We start from the raw sequence: 19,689 nt of genomic DNA on the forward strand, positions 1-19,689 counted from the left end.
AAGTTCAACTCAAAATGAGGGGTGAGTTTCTCAGTCTGGAGATGGCATGGACTGCCAGGGAGGAGTTTAGGCAATGAGGCTGGAGAGAGAAGACGATGGTGTGGGGGTCAGGTTGATCTCCCTCTGACATCTCTTCCAGCCCTAAACTATTGTCATCTCACAGCTTGGTTTTCATCACAAGTCTCCCTAGCAAAAAAGAAAAGTGTCAGGACTCATGAGTCTCTGCCCAGGCCTGGGGCCTGGAAGACTCGTTACACCCAGTCCCCTCTACACAGAGCAGCCAAGCTGGAGGCTTGGTAGGTCTAAGGCTTAGGCCAAAATCCCCCCATGAGCCAATCTCCTTCCCCCTGCAAAGATGACAGATATCTGATCTTTAGGGCAGAAGCCTAGAGCTTGTGCTGTCACTCTCTCTACCAGAAAAGAACTTCCGGGATGACATCTCCAAGACAAGGGAGCCAGAGCAGTGCCCACAGACACCTCTTTTCAATGGATGGCATATAGGCACCAGGAAACATAAATCTTGCTTAGCATAGTCACCCATGTGGTGGCCTCAAAGATGCCCCTCAGAGCAAAGCCCATGAGGTCTTATGACAAGGGGTTGCTGGCATCTATGGACAGAGTCCACCTTGATGCCTGAGAGGTATTTGAGTTGCCTTCCTCCTCTGGAGACTTTGTTAACCCTGTTGCCATTGCTCAGCCCTTCTAGACCCCTACACCAGATCTCTCCTCATACCTCAAACCAACATCATGATGATGACCCTGCAGTCCCCAGGGTAAGACCCTCAGTCCAAGTCAGCCTGCCCACACAGGAACTCAATCTGGCCACTTGCCTATAAAGAGCTTTCTCTGAGAGGAAATAACGGGTTAATCCCACTGCCCACCACTACAGGTTCAGCATGTGGGCTACCTCCCCACCCTCCCCAGGGACCCTCACCTGCTCCTGAGCAGCCTACTGCTACTCCTGACAGACATGCCAAAGGGCCAGAGACTGTGAGCTTGCCCTGGCCTCCCAAGCCACCTGCTGCTTCTGGCTGCAGATGATGGCAGCCCATCTGCTTAAGGACCCACCTGTACTCAAGCCAAGGTCTCACTGCCCAGCCACGCAACTCCCTGGTTCTCCTCTACAGGCCTCCAGAATCTGCTGGACTGTGTCTTGATGTCCAGAAACAAGCTCTGGTCCTGCCACGTGGTGCTGGTGTACTTGGTTTACTGACCAATCCCCTTCTTCCTCTCAATCTCTTCAACTCACCTGTCAGCTATTTTCTTCCACCCCTGGATGAAATTTCAGGCAAGACTTAAGATTTCTACTCATTCACAGATACAGGCAGACACTTTGTTTTGGTGGAGTCCAGCTCAGTCCACTAATCAAATAACTCCAGTCCGGCTCAGCCCTGTGTGGACACCCAAACTCCCAACTTGTATCCTACTTGAAGCTAACCCCTCACTAGGCCAGAAGGAGTATGGGAGGCCAGAGGTTCTTTCTCCCTCTTTCTGCCCACTTTCTAGCTCCTCCTCTCCTATTCCCTTCTCTCTAACCCTCCCAAGATTGGGCACAGGGGCTGGCAATGATCTGCTGTTGCTGCCCTGACCTGGCAGAAACCCAAGAGCGGGCTCTTCCTCCGTGGGTCACTTCTGTGGATTCTGCAGAGACCCTGACCCTGGAGACCTCTGACTACCATCCTATGGTCAAGAGAATGCCTCTTCTAGATGGGCATCTTCCCTGTCATCCCTGGGCCTCAGGACAGACCTTCCCATCAGTGTCACTGGGCAAGTGCCCTAAAGACAACTCCAATCAGCTCTCCCATTGTCCACCAGGCCCAGACAGCTGTGTCCTGCAGGGCAGAAGGACAGCCCTTTCCCTATGCAGCTGTGGGCTTTGCTCACAGATGAGCCACTCCAGCCTCATTCTCAGGCATTTAGACTTCTTTTGGTGAACATCAGCATCATACTCTAGATTCCAGGGCACAAGTGGTTGCTCTCCTGGAAGTTCTCTTGAAGCCCACTGTCCTTCACTTGGGACCAGAGTGGGGACAGCTCACAAGCCTTCCCACTCTCTAGCTTCTCAAACCACTGAGTGAGGGGTTCCTCCTGGCAGAGCAGAGTCAGTCCCTCAGCACACAGTATCAGGCGGTCTCACACCCCAGGCAGGGTATAAGGACATGTGGCATATGTCATAGGTGAGCATCGTACCACATGTATTGGAACCTGCAGAGAGAGGAGCTGGCCAGGCACTGAAACATTTCCAAGATGGGCAGGAGGATCCAATGAAGAAAATGAGAAGAACCCAGAGGACATAAAGTCTAGAAGCAAAGTGTTATAAGCAAGAGTGGCTAATCTGGTCCAAAGCTGCTGCTGGGTGAATGTGGTCAGAGAAAATGTCATTGCATTTAGCAAAATGGAGGCCACTGGCATCCTTGATAAGGTCTGGGTCAGAGACATGTGGGGCCCTCCTGGCTGGGTTCTGCCTTCTTTTCCCAGCTCATCTCCTTTCTTCCATGAGGGCATTGGGTACCAAGACACCTCAAACCATGGTGGTACCTGGACATGCCATCTCCTCTTACTTCATAGGTCTCACTTGTCTTTCCAGATGGCAATGAAACATTGCCTCTCATCAAGCCTTGATGTGTATAGAAGATCTGCTCCCTGCACCCCCTCACCTCCTGCTGCTCCCGTCTCCTCTCTGCACCAGCCACAGTGGCCTCAAATATACCAGTCTCCCTTCCTCTGGGGCCTGGGGATTAGCTGTCCCCTAGATATATGCAGCCCTTGATCCCTCATCCCTTCTGGTAAGGGAGTGCCAAGGCACCTTCTTGATGAGGTCTTGTGTCCTTCTACCACACTCATGCTCCGCCTTCTTCCTGCTTTATTTTTCTCCATAGTTCTGGTCATTCCACAGAAAAGCAACTTACTATTTACCTCATTCCTTGTCTACATTCCTGACTAGAATGTCAACTCCACAAGGGCACAAACTTTTCCCTGAATTGTATGCAGTATGCCCAACAGAGAAAAGTGTATGCTGTATGTCCTCATACCCTGCTCATTGTAAGCGCTCAACAACAATATGTTGAATAAATAAACAGAAGATAGGGCAAAACCTAATGCAGGTGGATTGAAAGAAAATGGGATGTGTGTGTGTATAAATATGAGAAAATATCAAGAATAAACAAGCTTGAGGGTACTTTCTATGAAGGGGAATGGAGAAACAGGATGTAGTATGTATAGGCTACAGTGGTGTGTAGTGTGTGTGTGTGTGTATGTGTGCATGTCGAAGTGATCCAGGATATCCCCCCCCCCCAGCTCAGTGTTGGAGATTAAACCCACGGCCTCAAGCATGCCAAGTACAAGCTCTACCACTAATCTATGTCCTTAGCCACTCTGACAGGTTTCTGATTTGCATAACTTGTGAGATGCCAGGTAGAAGTAGTCACAAGGTAGGTAGGCTCTAACAGACCCAACCTAGCAATAATCTTGTGTGTTACTTGTGGGTACCAATCACCAAATCATAGAATCATAGCTACAGGAATGGAAGGGCCTAAGATCATGAAGGGCTTAAAATCATCAGGAAATTGAGGGCCAGGGAAGGGAAGTGTTTGCTCAATCTCTGGGTCAGTGTTTGCTCAATCCCCTTGAAAGTCCTCCTTCTGCAGCACACAGCAGCTCACAGCAGCCTCTGCCCTGTGCTATGGAGTCAAGATGTGGCCCTGTGTCACTAGACAAACCAGCACGATGGCATAGGTGCTAAACAGAGGACAAGGGACTTTAAAGGCACCAAATGATTTTGTGGCATCACAGCTCCTGCCAGGACTGCAGAGGCAGGTCCACATTGTGCAGCCAAGCATGCCACACCCTTCATCCCAAGCAGGTTCTTCGATGAACTGAGGGAGGAGACACAGGGAGAGCCCATTGGGGGAGTCAATCTAAAGCCTATACACCTTCCAAACTAGTTCTTACACATCTACAAATTTTTTCCTAAGAATTGCCAATAAAAAAGCCTGTAATCCAAGTGGCTCAGGAGGCTGAGGCAAGAGATCACAGGTTCAAATCTAGCCTCAGCAACTAGTGAGTCCCTAAGCACTTAGCAAGACCCTGTCTCAAAATAAAAATATAAAAAAAAGGGCTGGGGATGTGACTCATTGGTTAAGAGCCCCTGGATTAAATCCCTGGTACCAAAAAAAAAAAAAAAAAAAAGGGCATTGTCAACAAAAGCATGTAAATATATACATGAAAGGCTACTCACTGACACTTTCTTGTGGTAGTGGGATGGTTCTGGGGACTGAACCCTTGGCCTTGCACATGGTAGGCAAGCACTCTACCACAGAGCTCCATCCCCAGCTGAGGCTTTGTTTTTAATAGCAAAAGTCAATCTTGGGGCAACAGATTGGGAAGACTTATTCTTTTATCCCATTCCTTTCCATATTATTTGAATTTGTTGTGAATATATCGTATTATGTTTATAATTCAAAATTAGTAAAGATTCAAAAGACAAACCCTTCACTGATCTGAAACAATGTTCAAAGCATGGCAATGTGAATTGCTTTATTATTTGTTCTTATTTATTTTATTGAATATTTACATTGTGAACAGAGACAATATTTTATTGTTTTTTGTGGTACTAGGGATTGGACCCAGGGGCGCTCTACCACTGAGCTACATGCCCAGCCCTTTATATTTATTTATTTATTTTGAGACAGGATCTCAATAAGTTGCCAAGGCAAGCCTCAAACTTTTGATCCTCCTGTATCAGCCTTCTGAGTTGCTGGGATTATAGAGTGTGCCCAGCAAGAGAGATCATCTTTATAAAAATATTAAAGCTAGTATGAAAAATTCTTTGGGCTGGAGATGTAGCTCAGTGGCCTAGCATATTCTTGGCCCTAGATTCAATCCTGGCATGCATGAATGCGTGCATGCGCATAAACACACACAAATCTTGAACATCCCCCAAAGGCCTATGTGTTAAAGGCTTGGTCTCAGGGTAACAATGTTGAGAAGTGGTAGAACCTTTAGAGGGCAGGACCTAGTGAGATGTCATGCCTTTGAAGGAAATTATGGTTCCCCTCCCCTTTATCTATGCTTCCTAGACATGAGGTGACCAGCTCTGCTCCACTACACACTCCCACCATGATGTGCTGCCTCACAGGCCCAAAGCAATAGGTTCCACCAATCATGGACTGGAACTTCCAAAACTGTGAGCCAAAAAGAATCTTTTCCCTTTATAAGTTGATTACCTCAGGTGTTTTATTATAGTGACAGAAAGCTGACTAACATCTGGATTTCTAGTTTTCAAAATAGAAAATGTCTCACCCACTGAGCAGAGACAGCAAGTTGTCCCAAACACCCATTCTTCCTTTCTATAGCAGGCCAACTGTGACTTTTTAAGCAGGGTACATATTATCTTAGAATACCTACTCCATTCAACAGCCTCTCTCACAGCCAGGTAAGGCTGTGTGACTAATTTCTGTCCAACAGAGTAAGAGCACAGGTGATATATATGTACAGTGTCTATATTCTGCCCTTGAAGAACAGGGGTGGTGCTGGGAGCCATTAGCCAAGTAGGTATGACAATTTCCTTGCCAGCGTACCCTATGTTGCTTAGTGGAAGGACTCATGGAAATAGGACATTTTGCAGTGACATTGCATGTAGGTGACCTTGCTCAAGGACCAAGGCGGATCCGGATTAGGGTGTTCCCGGTTTAGGATAATCGGGTTTAGGGCGTTCCCAGTTTAGGTTCCAGGTTTAAGATTATTCCTGCTGGGAATAGGGCGTATCCTGCTGCCTGAGTTCCCCTTGAGTTCTCACGGGATTCAGACAGTATTTTTTGGGAGACAGAAGCCCAGTGGGAGTGGATTTGGGCAGAGAACGTGGATTTCCCCAGAACGTGATTGTAGACGGCTGGTGTGAGTTCGGGAATAAAGAGTTGCTGTTTGAATCTACAAGCTGTGTGGTGGCTAGTGATTGTGTGCCCAGCCAGACTGCTTGGCATTTGTGCCCAGCCAGACTGCGGCAGGGTGGGGCACTCAAAAAAGATATACATATCAAAACTACACTGAAATACAGTTCTCATTTATCAGATTGGCAAAAATCTAAAGCACAAATGTAAGCTGTTGGTAACATTGTGTGGAAATAAGCACTGACTTATAGTACTGATAGTAATATAAAATTATATAAGCCCTACAAAATTTGGAAATATCTTAAAAAATGACAACATATTTCATTTACCTTCTAACCTAAGGGCAATCTCATTCCTAGAAGTTTACCCTAAAGATGAACCCCCAACAATATAAAACTGCATATGTACAAGGTTATTCATTGTGGCATTATTTGTAATTGCAAAATAGAGAAAACAACCTAAGTGTGTATCCATAAGAGACTAGTGGAGTAAATTATAATCCATCCACATAATGCAGTACTGTGAAGACCCTAAAAAAGTGAAGAAGAGCTCTGTGAAGTCACACAGTAGGACTTCCAATATGTATTGTTAGGTTTAAAAAAAAAAGAGCACAAAAGATCTAGGCACTATGCAAACATTCCAATTTGTGTAAGAAGAGGGTAATGAAAGAATGGGGTAGAGAAGACAATGAGACAAGTAACTACTGTAGTTACCTGTTTTTGTTTTTGTATTTTTTGTATAGTTTTGACTTTATGGTTAATGTTTCACGTATTCAAAAATTGAATTAAGTTGGGGCTGGGGTTGTGACTCAGCGATACAGTGCTCACCTAGCACATGTGAGGCACTGGGTTCGATCTTCAGTACCATATAAAAATAAATAAATAAAATAAAGTTATTGTGTTCAACTACAACTAAAAAATATTTTTAAAAAATTGAATTAAGCCAACAAGAATGGGGGAAAACAAAATACAAATGAAAAAGTGAACCACACTGTGTTTTAAATTAATAATACAAAGATAAAGAAAAAACAAAAATTAATCCAAGTAACTTTTAAACATATTACTTTGTACACCTTCAATCAGTAAACAAAAACACTCTAGAGAAATCTATGTAAATAGACATAGTTTGTATATATGTATGTGATTAGATATGACATCTTTGAGCCCTGTCCACTGAGAAAAACAAGGAGCAGCAATGCCCTGTGCTTCTTAGCAATGAGCACACCTAATCCCCAGATTGTGGTGTGTAAAAGGAACCAGGTACAAACACATGTCTACACAGAGACACGTATGTGAATGTTCAAAGAAACATTGTTCAAAATGACCCAAAATCTAAACATCTTAATCCAAATATTCATCAACTACTGAATGGAAGTTTTAAAAGTGCAGCATATCCATGTGGTAGAGTATTTTTCAGCAATAAAAAGGAATGAACTACTGATACATGTTATGACATGGACAATTCTCAAAAATATTATGCTAAGTAAAAGAAGCCTGGTGTAAGACCATAAGATTATATAATTTTGTGTACATAAAATGTCCAGAAAAAACAAATCCAAAGAGATAATAATGGTAACCTGAGGGCTTGAGGTAGATGTGGATTTAACTATAAATGGTCAAGAGGGAAAATACTAAGTGAGGGACATGCTTTAAAACTAGATTGCACAGGAGGCTGAGGCTGGAGGATGGCAAGTTCAAAGGTAGCCACAGCAACTTAGCAAGGACCTAAGCAACTTAGTGAGACCCTGTCTCAAAATAAAATATAAAAAGGGCTGGGGATGTGGCTCAGTGTTAAGTACCCCCAGTTCAATCCCCAGTACCCCCCTAAAAAAAATTGGATTGCAGGGGAAATGGGGACTAAAATGGACTAAATCAAATTCCATGAATGTATGATTTTTGTCTAAAATGAAACCATTATATATTATATATAACTATAGTGCTCAAAAAAAAAAAAAAAAAGCTAGATTGTAACGATAGTTAAACTAGTCTCTATATCACGGGAACAGTCCCTTAATTACTTTTGTAGCCTCATGTCCCAGTGCTTCCCTTTATACACCCTAAATCTCTCTTGATGTCCCAAAGGAGCTTCATGGTTCCAAGACTTTGCTTGGGTTAATCCTTCTGTCTGACAGGTCATTCTTCCCAGTTTCCACTGATGAAAGCATTATTTATTCTCCACAGCCCAGGACAAATGTTACCTCCTCTATCATGCCAGAATCAGTCCCTTCCTTCTCTGTATTCTCTTGAACATTCTTGCACGTCCCTGAGAATGCTCTTCATTCTAATTCTTCAGCTATGACTATGCATGATGTCCTCTCACCACCAGACAGTGAGTTCCTTGGGGCAGAGACCATGTCGTATTCTTTTACTGCACCTAGCAAAGTGTCAGGCACATCATTAACACTTGGCAAATAAATAAATGAAGGAATGGATGAATGGATGGATGGATGGAGAGATGGCTGGCTGGCTGGCTGAATGGATGGATGGAAAAACTATGAAGAACAATGAGAAGCCAGTGGGAAAGGTACAGGTTATTTTAAAGAACATATGAACCAGTGGTTAGAAAAGCAATTTAAAAAAAAAGCTACAAAGAGTAACTACATATAAAGGATAAAGGTGAAGAAAATGGTTTTCTCTTACCTTTAACAAGCAGCCAGCAAATACAAGGAAGCCTTTCGAATGCAGATGCTTGGCCAAGGAGAACCCAAATCCAGAGTCGCAGCCTGTGATCAGGACAGCTTTGCTGTCAACCTATTTTAGAAAGTCAGACCCCAAATTAGGAATTCAGAGTCCCAAGGCAGAGTGACCAGGTCCCCTACCCTCTGGATTGTAACAGTTAGTGCTGAGTAGCCCAGGCCTGGCCCTCCACTCTTGGCTGTGCTATCTGGAGAAACAGTAAACAACAACATGTACTGCAAAAACCTGGAGTCAGAATCAGGAGACCAGGTTCTACCCAGACTCTGCTGGCAACTATCAAGGCTGCTTGGGGAAATGACCTCTGGTTTCAGGATCTCGATTCCCTCAGTTACAATCACTATTATCATCATTGTCATCATCTTCATCATCAGAGCTGTGCTTCTCAAGTGCAATACTGACTGTGTGAAAGGCTCAGTGTCCTTCTTATCTCACAATTACCCACATAGAAAGCATGATTACTGCACCCTGTTACCAGTGAGAAAAAAAGACATGTTTTCAATGCCCTATGTAGTTAGCTAGAATGGAAACCAGGGCAGAGAGATTTCAGAGTCTACCTCTTAAGCCCCAACCTGCTGGGTCGGGGGGAGTTCTGGCTCCCCAGCAGGTCTCCATGACATCTCCCTGGCTGAGAGGGGCGGGAGTACCTCATCACAGCTCCTTGCAGGTCTGGGAATGTTGGTCTCACTACTGATGTGGGGCTTAAGGGTAAGGATAAATGAGAAAGTGGTTCACAGTATCCTAACATACTAAGACCCTACTGTGAGGATGGCTCAGGGGCTGGGGTCCAGAAGGAAGGGCTCTGACCATCTGGCTGGTTCCCAGGGAATTGGACTTCCACTCACCGGGTCCACCTCACTGGCGTAAGTCCGGCGCCTGATAGAGGTAAAGGAGGTAGAGCAAAACAACAGTGTGCTTCTGCAAGGGAAAAAGAAGCCATGAGAATGAGGCTAAGCTCCCGCCCTAGACCTCATTCCTGCAGCAGAAGCAACTAGGACATGCTCAGCCAGCCTAGCCTAAAGCCCCATGGATTATCTCCCCACTCCAGGCTCTGGGGACAACTTGCTGGTACAGCTGAGAAAGAAGCCCTGTTTCTACCAGGTGGCTAGGCTGATGGACAGTGAGCCAGCATTTGCTGTAGCCACTGTAACCACTGTACAGGAAAAGTCATCCTGAGAATAAAGCCAACCCGGAAGCACTTTTGCTGGGAGGCCCTGCCAAAACCTGACTGTCTGGTGTCCCACTCCAGTAAAGTTCTACTTCCTGCTTTTCAAGGTGACACAGACAGGCAGTGTTTCAGACCAATTCAAGAGTGAAATGTTCTCTCAGAGATATATCTTTGTTAAAGTCTTCTGCATATTCAGTGTCTGCTGAATTTAATGCTGCTTCTTCATAGTTATTTTAATTAACCCTTTTATTTTTAAGTAATCGTAGATTCATATGCAGTTAAGAAATAATACAGGGTGTAACTCCACATTGTATACAACCACAAGAATGGGAAATTATACTCCATGTACATATAGTATATCAAAATACATTCCACTGTCATGTATAATTATGAAGAAGAAATAAAAAATTATTTTATATAATAAAAAGAAAGAAAGAAAGAGAGAAAACAGGAAGATGTTAGGCACCTTTTGCCCAATTTCCCTTAATGATAACATCTTGCAAAACTATACTAAAAGTCAAGGTGTAATAGTGTACCCCTGTAATCCCAGTGACTCAAAAGGCTGAGGCAGGAGGATTGCAAGCTTGAGACCAGCCTGCACAATTTGGTGAGACCCTGTCTCAAAATAAAAAAATTTTAAAAAGGGCTGAAAATGTAATTCAGTGGTAGAGTGCCTCTGGATTCAATCCTTAATATTACAAACCAAACAACTGACCATACAACAATATCACAACCAAGATATTGACATTGAAACTGTAAAAATACAGAACAATTCCAACACCACTACATCGTTCCCGTGACCCTATTAGGTTCCTGTGACCCTACTCCTTCCCACCCTACTCTCCTTAACCACTGATCTGTTCTCTACAATTTTGTCATTTTAATAATGTTATACCAAAGTAGAAAACAGTAAGTCATCTTTGGGGTTTGGCTTTTTTCATTCAACTAATTCTCTGGAGATCCATGCAGATTGTTGTATATATGGAGCTTTCTCTTTTTATTGCTAAGTAGTGCTCTGTGGCTTGGGCATTTGTTTGACTATTTACCTACTGAAGGACTTCTGGGTTGTTTCCAGTTTGGAGTTATTATGAATAAAACTGCTATGAACATTCTACGACAGGTTTTTGTACAAACATTACGTTTTTATTTCTCTTGGATAAATGCCCAGGAGTACAATTTTCAGTCATGTGATAGTTGTATGTTCAGTTTTAAAAGAAACTGCTCAACTGTTTATAGCTACAGAGTGGCTGGAGCACACATACGACATTCCCAGTAGAAAATGTAGTAACCCATATCCTTGCCAGCATTCAATAGTGCCACTAATTTTTGTTTTAGCCATGCTGAAACCTGTGTAATGATGATTTCACTGTGGTTTTAATTTGCATTTCTTTAATAGATAATGATGTGGAACATCTCTGTGATCATTTGCCATCTGTCTTAGTTTGGGCAACTGAAACAAAATATCAGTTTGGGCTGCTCAAACAACAAAGTGGCTTATAAAGTAGCAAACATTTTTCACAGTTCTGGTGGTCAGAAAGACCAAGATCAAAGTATCAGCAGACTATATCTTGTAAGAGCCCATTTCCTAGATACACTGATGACTTTTCACTATAACTTCACATGGCAGAAGGGGAGGTCTTAGACCTCTTTTAGAAGGACACTAATGCCATGCCAAGGGTTCCACATCCATGACCTAGTCACCTCCAAAGGCCCTGCCTCCTAATACCAACAGCTGGAGGATAAGGGTTTGAACATATGAATCTAGGTGGAATACAAACAGTAAGACCACAGCACCACCTGCATGCCCTCTCTTCATGTGTTCTGTCTATATTTTAAATGGATTATTTAGCCTTTGGCTATTGAATCTTAAGAATCCTTAAGATGTTCTAGATACCTTGGTTACATATGTGATATACAAATCTTTTTCTCCTAGTCTGTAACTTGCTTTTTAATCATCATGACAGGATCAAATGCTGGAAAAAAACTGTTTCTCTTCCTTTTTCTTTTTCCTTTTTATTTATTTATTTATTGTGGTACTAGGGATTGAACTCTGGCGTACTTTTTACCACTGAGCTAAACCCCCAGTCCTTTTTTTATTTTGAGACAGGATGTCACTAACTTGTTGAGGCTGGCCTTGAACTTGCAATCTTCCTGCCTCAGCCTCCCAAGTTGCTGGGATTACTGGCTTGTGCCATTGAACCTGGTTACTATTTCATTTTGGAAGTCTGATTGGGTCATGCGGGACTTGGCCTACTTCTAGAACCCGAAGATTTTCTTCCATGTTTTTTTCCTAAAACTTTCATAGTTTTATGTTTTGCATTTTAGTCCATGATCCATTTTGAGTTTATTTTTATGAGACTTAGGTCAAAGGATAGTTTTGCCTATGAATTTCCAGTTGCCCCTGCATCATGTTTTGAAAAATGTTATCTTTCCTCCATTGAATCACTTTTGAACTTTTGTCAAAAACCAGTTGAACATATTTGTGTGGGTCTACTTCTGGATTATCTGTTCTGTGCTCCTACCTTATTTTCCTTTTTGAAAGTTGTTCTAGAATTCCATTTCTTTTGCTTTCCATATCAGTGATAGAATAGTCTTGTTTTTATCTACAAAAAAAATGTGACTGGGATTTTGATAGAAATGGTGCTAAACCTGTATAATCAGTTGGAGAGAACTGACATCCTCACTTTGTTGAAGATGCCCCTGAATACTCCATTTATTTAAGTCTTTGACTTCTTTCATCAGTGTTGTGTAGTTTTTAGCAAACTCTGGGAATGTTTTTGTTTTATTTATACCCAAGTACTTCTCTTTCTTGTTTGCAATGCTGGGGATTTAAGCCAGGACTTCACACATGCTAGGCAAGTGCTATACCACTGAGCTTCAAACTACAAACACACATTGGCCCCCCTTCCCTGCTTTTTTTGAGTAATCATAAATGGTATTGTTTTAAATTTTGGTATCCACATGTTTGTTGCTAGTATATACAAATACAACTGATTTCTTTTTTGGAAGCAGGAACCAGGGATTGAACTCAGGAGCACTCAATTACTGAGCCACATCCCCAGCCCTATTTTGTATTTTATTTAGAGACAGGCTGTCACTGAGTTACTTAGCATCTTGTTTTTGCTGAGTCTGACTTTGAACTGGCAATCCTCCTGCCTCAGCCTCCCAAGCCACTGGGATTAGAGGTGTGAGCCACTGCACCTGGCACAAATACAATTGATTTTTGTGTTATCTTGTATGTTATAACCTCACTAAACTCACTTATTAGTTCTGAGAGTTTGTTTGCCTTTTTGTGTGTGTTTGGGGGGGGGGGGAGTAGATTCCTTGGGATTTCCTATGTAAATAATTATGTAATGTGCAAATAGGGACATTTTTATTCTTCTTTTCTGATCTGTACGACTTTATTTCTGTTTTTTGCCTTATTGCCCTGGTTGGAACTTGAGCACTCTGTTGGACAAGTGGTGAGAATAAACGTCTCCACCTCAGGACAAAGCATTCAGTCTCTCACCATTAAGTGTGATCTTAGCTTCAGGTCTATTGTAAATGCTTTTTACTGTATTCAGGGAGTTCCTGTTTATTTTTCTGAGCATTTGCATCATAAGTGGTTGATAATTTTGCTTTTGCTTCATTGATAGATAGGATCAGGCAATTTTTCTTCTTTAGTTCACTAATTTGATTTTCAAATAATGAGCTGTTCTGACATCCCTGGAACAAACACATTTGCTCATGGTTTATAATTCTTTCTAAACAATGCTGAATTCTATTTGCTCTTATTTTAAGGATTTTTTTTACACCCATATTCATGAGAAATTTGGGTCTCTAGCCTTCTTTAATCTTTTTATTGGTACTGTGTTTGGTTTTGGAATCAGGATAATCCAGTTGCATAGAATGAGCTGGGGGTTTACTCCTGGGTGGAGGTGAGAGTTCTGGCTCCCCAACCAGGCCTCCACTGATATCACCCTGGCCAGGTAGAGTCAGAGTGTCCCGTTTCTGCTTCCAGAGTTTACAGGAGAGTGTGTCTCATCACTGAGAGTGATGGAGAATGTCCTACCCTCCACAAGGCCTCCTCCGACACTCCCCCTCCTGCACAGCAAAACAGAGGTGCCTATTCCTGCTGAGTGGGCATGGTGGTCCTGGTCCCTCCTTGGTTTTTTCTGACGCTGCCCCTAGATGGGGGTTGGGGTCCCTCTCCACAGCCTGGTGAGGTAGAAGTCTAGGCTCCCCACTGACCTTTGCTGGAGGGAAACGGGTGAGGCTACCGCTTTTTCTGTGTTTGACTGAAATAGAGCTATCATTGACTAACAGTTTTGTGTCTTGCTAGGCTGGTTCCTTGGCTAGAGAGAGAGCAAGCTTTTGTTGGGTCTTTTTGTGTCTGAGCTTACTGGTGTTTCAGGGCTGCCAGCTCCATATCTGGTGTATGTGAAGTAGAAAGAAAATCTAGAAAATGACTATTTCATTTCCTGGATCCTAAGGTCCCTAGCTGGTCTGCCTTCTTTCCATCTTTTAGAGCCTTTTTATGCTCATTTCATATAACATCCAAGGTTTTTAGCTGTACCGAGAAGGAGGAATAGAGAAAAGTACATCTACTCTGTCTAGAAGTGAAAATTCCATTAGTTTATTTTTTATTATAAGCAGTGTTGGGGATGAAACCCATGGCCTCAAGCACACTAAGTACATGCTTTACCACTGAGCTACACCCTTAGCCCCTCTGTTAGTTTTAAAATTAATATTAAACTAATAATAATAAGTGGAGGAGGTAGGGGCAAGTGAGTAGCTGGCAATAAGGAAGAAGAAATGGGAGAGAGATTTGTTTTTTCTGCCTACCATTTTGTGCCATTGAACTTTGTGTCATGTGATATAGTACCTATTCAAAATAGTCCATTTTTAAAAAATTTATAAAAATGTGCCATTCAGGTCAGGGCTGGGGATATGACTCAGAGAGCACTGGCAGTGTAATTATGGAAGCCCAGGTGATATATACATAAAGGATCAGCATACAATTTCCTACTTTTGTATATGTTTAGGTTCTCCATAAAACAATTTTCAAAACTAACAAGGAAGATATAGATCAGTAGTAGAACTTATGCTTTGTACCCGTGAGGTCCTGGGTTCAATCCCCAGCACCACCAGAGAGAGAGAGAGAGAGAGAGAGAGAGAGAGAGAGAGAGAGAGAGAGAGAGAGAGAGAGAGAGAGAAAGAAAGAGAGAGAGAAAGAAAGAAAGAAAGAAAGAAGAAATTACAAGGAAGATTTTTAAACTATTCCCATGCCTGCCCTTCTGACCAGTTAAGTCAGACAGAATCCCCAGGGGTGAGGCACAGAAGCTTTCTTCTCCCCACAGTGCTCTAAGTGAGACTAACCTGCAACCAGAGGTCAAAAACTACTTTGGCTCTGGGTGTAGCTCAGTGGTGAATTGCATACTTAACACTCTTGAGGTTCTGGGTTTGAGCCACATCACCACAAAAATTAAAAATATAATCCAGGCATAGTGGTGCATGCCTATAACCCAGCTTCTCTGGAAGCTAAGGTGGGAGATTACAAGTTCAACTTAGCAACTGGCCAACTTGGCAAGACCCTGTCTCAAAATAAAACAATAAAAAGGGATGAGGAGGTAGCTCAGTGGTAGAGAACCTGAGCTTGTGTGAAGCTCTGAGTTCAATCCATTGTATAATTCTAAGGTTATTTCAAAGAAAAATGGTTTTAGAGAGCATTATGAGAGCTATTCTTTGCCCTGTGAGCCTGGGAAGGGCTTCCTCTGAGGACACCTCTTGGTTTCCTTTGCTGGGAGCTGGCATGGAGACATCGCTGAGAGCGGGACTCATCACCACCAGCACCACCCAGATGGGGAAAGCGTGACCCCTCAAGGTCACTCCACCCTTCGTTGCTTACCTTGTTCCATGTTCTCCATCATAGACACTTAGAGTCTTTCCTGGGAGCTGTGACAGGGTCCTGGAGAGGCGGGTAGCCAGCATGGTGGCAACAAGTGATACAATGGTCTGCTTCCTTCCTGTGGTTCTGAAACACAAGACACACCTTCAGCATCACCTCATTGCATTCAGGGGTTTAATCAGGAAAGGCTATTTTATTTCCAGGTTGTTAAAGTCAAACAGGACTGGGTCTGACCCAGGCCCAGTCCTGGTACCAGGCAGGCCCCTCCTCCACCTCCTTCTCAAGCTACAGCCTCATGTGATGGCATGTCAGGAGCCAGGGGGTCTGGAAACCTGGGGTCTGGCTCTGGCTGTGCCACCAACCCACTGGGAAGCCCTGAATGAGTAATCACCCACTTGTAACTTGAAGAGGTTGGGCCAGCCAGTGACCCTCAAATCAGGCTGTGTAGCAACCACTGGTAGAGTCAGGGACTAGTGCCTTGGGGATGCTAACTCAGTGAAGCCTGTTCCCTTGTCCAGGTTTCTGACACCTAGTAAAACATCCATCTGTGGTGACCGGGACATCAGGCTTCACTTCCAATGTGCCCATGTGCCTCTACAGCAGCTTTTGCAGCCCCACACCACTTACCATTGAGCTCAGCTCTCCACCTCCCTCCCCACCCCAGCTAATATGAGGATCTGGCTCTGAGTCTAAATCATCAGAAATTCATTATAGCACGGAGTCTGAAGCTACAAAATGACAGACTCTTTATATTAAAACATATACACACTGGGAACAGCAGTGCAAACCTGCAATCCCAGCTACTGGGAATCTGAGGCAAGAGGATCACAAATTTGAGGCAAGAGGTTCACAAATTTGAGGCCAGCCTGGGCAACTTAGCAAGACCCTGTCTCAAAATCAAATGAAAAGGGCTGGGGTGTACGTCAGTAGTGCACTGTGTGCCTGGCATGCACCAGGCCCTGGGTTCAATCCCCAGTAGTACAGAAAAACAGAAACAAACAAAAAATCCAAACCACAAAACACACACATATACAAACTTCCCCATCTCTTCCATTCAATGTTAAATCAAACTATTGCAACAAAGTCATATCATTTAGTGTCACTTTAAGGCTACTTAGCACCTTGACTAGTTGTGCATTATTAACTGTTGATCAGGAGGCACACTAGTTGCCTTCCTGTTCAGTTTACCACTGGTTCCTTCTGACAGAGGAGAGGGAAGGGGAGGTTGGGAGGGAGGTTAACAAGGCAACCAGGGCCTGAAGGAGCTGTTGCTCTTTTCAAGGTCAATTAAGTTCTAGCCTCACTTCCGTATGCCTGGCTGCAGTTTGTTTTACTATACTTACTTATAATAAGGCACTGCCTAGGAAGCAGTGCCTCCCCATTCCAGCCCAAACCTAACTGATAACCTAGGGCAACAGGTCAGTACATCAGTTCTTTTTCTGTTGCTATATCTGAGATTGGGTGACTTATAAATAAAGGAGGTTTATTTGGCTCATGGTTCCTGTCCAAGGACATGTGGCCACATCTGTTAATGGCCTTGTTGCTGTCAGTCACAAGATAGGTCAGGATATCACTTGGCAATAAATGTGTGTGTGTGTGTGTGTGTGTGTGTGTGTTCTGGTCTTTCTCTTCTCTTGCTTCTTATAAAGCCACCACGATTCAATCATGATGAACTTGTTTAATCCTAATCACCTCCCATAGCTCTACCTCTAAACAGCATGGATGGATTAAATGTCCACCCTATTAATATCTCACAATGGGGATTAAATTTCAACACATGAACCCTAGGGGACACATTCAGACCATATCAAACCATAGTAGTCAGTAATAGGTTAACTAACCACCACAGCAAGTTCCTTGTAGGAGGCAGATGAAGGTGTTCGATGTGTTTAATCCCTAGGAAAGGAAAACAAGCCGGGGTCTCCTTGATTGATCTCTCCTGAACTGTGCAGTAGACTCTTGCTTCTCCTCCTGCCCCTACTCACCACACTCCTCTCTGAGCACTGCAGCCAGAGTGATTGTGTTCCTCCCTTGCTGAGAGCCTCCTTCCCATGCCTGCTGGTGCTAGCCTCTAGCTCCTTTCCTAACCTTGCCCAGCCTCCCTCTGCTTTGCTCACCATATTGCAGCCAACGCTCACCTGTGCCAGCTCTTTCCTGCATATACTCTTTCTAAATGGCTGATATGGCTAAATGGCTTCAGTGTGGCTATCTTTGACTTCCTGCTCTTGTTTGAATATGGTTTGTCCCCTTCAAAACTCATGTTGAAACTTGTTTTGTTTTGTTTCCCCCTTTAAAACTTGATTGCCATTGTGGTGGTGCTGGGAGATGGGTCCTTGAAGAGGTAATCAGGTCATTCAGAGGGATAAATGTCTCTCTGAGTGAGTTCTCTCTTGGAACAGCATTAGTCTCTGTTGCTGTAAGTTACTGTAAGAGTTTTTACTCTTCTACACATGCCTGATTGACCTCTGCTTTTTCTGCCAGCTACAAAGGAGCACAAAGCCCTTCTCAGAAACTGAGCAAACACCTTGGACTTCCCAGCCTTCACAACTCTAAGCCAAAGTGGACCTTTTCTTCATAAATTACTCAGTCTTGGGTATTTTGTGATAGCAACAGAAAACAGACTAAGACCCCCACCAAATTACCCACTTGTGGAACACACACATGGCTTTCTGCAAGATCACTCTGTGTAGCAACTGTCTTAATCCAAAAATTATCTTGCTTATTTAACTTTAGCTTCCTCTACTAGATCATAAGCTCAGTGAGACAGGAGCCTTGCCCGGCTTGCTCACCACTGAATCCTTAGTGCCCAGAACAAGCAGGAAACAAAGGAGATACTTGGGAGCCTCTGGGGAGAGACAGCTGAGAGAGCTCTTAAAGGGCACTCTGGGGTTAGAAACAGCCTATGACCCAAACTGAAGTTCCCATGGTAAGCACCTTGCAGGCAGCAGCAGAATAGAGACGACACTGGTCCTTTGTGGAAGGCCTAGGCCTGGGTTGGCTCTGACTTTTTTGTTTGTTTGTTTTTGATGCTGGGGATTAAACCCAGGGCTTTGCACATAACAGGCAAGAGCTCTACCACTGAGCTACATCCCTACCCTGACCCACTTTTTATTTTATTTGAGACAGAATCTTGCTAAGTTGCCCGGCCTGGCCTTGAACTTGTGATCCTCCTACCTTGGCCTCCTGAGTATAGGCATTCACCACCACACCTGGCTTGCTCCAATTCTTTACCTAGGTGCCACATACTGACCAGCTGGTTAAGCATATACATCCCTATCTCCTCCCACCAGAACCAAAAGTCGGGGTTACCACCTCAGGGTGATGTCAAATGCAGTTGTCTATAATTAGAGTCCTCTCCATCCCTTTGGCTCAATGCCTATGGCAGAAAATACTTCAATATAATCTCCAAATAGAGTGCTGCTTTCAATTTTGTTTTCCTTAAGTGCATAAAAACTCAGTCTCTTGAGTAACACACTATTTGCAAAGTAGTCTCTTATGTGAGAAATGGTAGAAATTTAGATTTTTTTTTCTTTTCTTTTTCTTCCTTTGTGTGTGTGTGGGGGGGTATGGGGTATGCACATGCTGAACCCAGGGCTTTGCACATGCTGAGCACATGCTCTACCACAGAGCTTCCACACCCCAACCTCTTCTTTTTTAAGTTTCTGAAACACCTTGCTATAGCCATGCTGCTATACCAAGGACTCAGTCATTGTTATACCCAAAGACTCAGCCATTGTTGATACTTTGTGCTGGGCTTTAGTCTTTGTAAAAGAATATTAAGTTCTAAAACTTGAAAAGCTACTGACTTGCCTTTTGGTTTGGTAACAGAACAGAAATGTGAAGGTGGATGCAAGGAGAAAGGCACAGTCCCCATAGGAGTGGGGAACAATTTCCTTTGCTTTGAAACTCAAGTAAGTAGCTGCTCCATACAGACTGGATGAAAGGTTTAGCTCCAAGGACCACATTCATAAAATATTGTCACAGAATAAATGTAATCTCAGAAAATCTGTAATCTCAGAAAAACGTTTCCAGTGCTAGGAACTGTCTCCTTTC

At 43.5% G+C, this 19,689-nt stretch overlaps 1 protein-coding gene across 3 annotated transcripts in view; it reads right to left on the reverse strand.

Moving 5' to 3' along the window:
- The window catches only part of Bdh1 (3-hydroxybutyrate dehydrogenase 1), a 44,145-nt gene that overhangs the window by 12,327 nt on the left and 12,129 nt on the right, over positions 1 to 19,689 (reverse strand). For all 3 annotated transcript variants that reach the window (XM_046457902.2, XM_046457904.2, XM_046457903.2), the window contains exons 2-4: positions 15,637 to 15,762; positions 9,427 to 9,499; positions 8,528 to 8,638 (exon numbers count right to left, since the gene is read on the reverse strand). In XM_046457902.2, the coding sequence (XP_046313858.1) occupies positions 8,528 to 8,638; positions 9,427 to 9,499; positions 15,637 to 15,719 (267 nt within the window). In that variant the 5' untranslated portion in view covers positions 15,720 to 15,762. The remainder of the gene's footprint in view (positions 1 to 8,527; positions 8,639 to 9,426; positions 9,500 to 15,636; positions 15,763 to 19,689) is intronic.

The sequence above is a fragment of the Marmota monax genome, unplaced genomic scaffold, assembly GCF_021218885.2.
Source record: "Marmota monax isolate L192 unplaced genomic scaffold, Marmota_monax_Labrador192_F-V1.1 WCK01_AAM20220418_F8-fsc00052, whole genome shotgun sequence".
In the NCBI taxonomy this organism is placed as follows: domain Eukaryota; kingdom Metazoa; phylum Chordata; class Mammalia; order Rodentia; family Sciuridae; genus Marmota; species Marmota monax.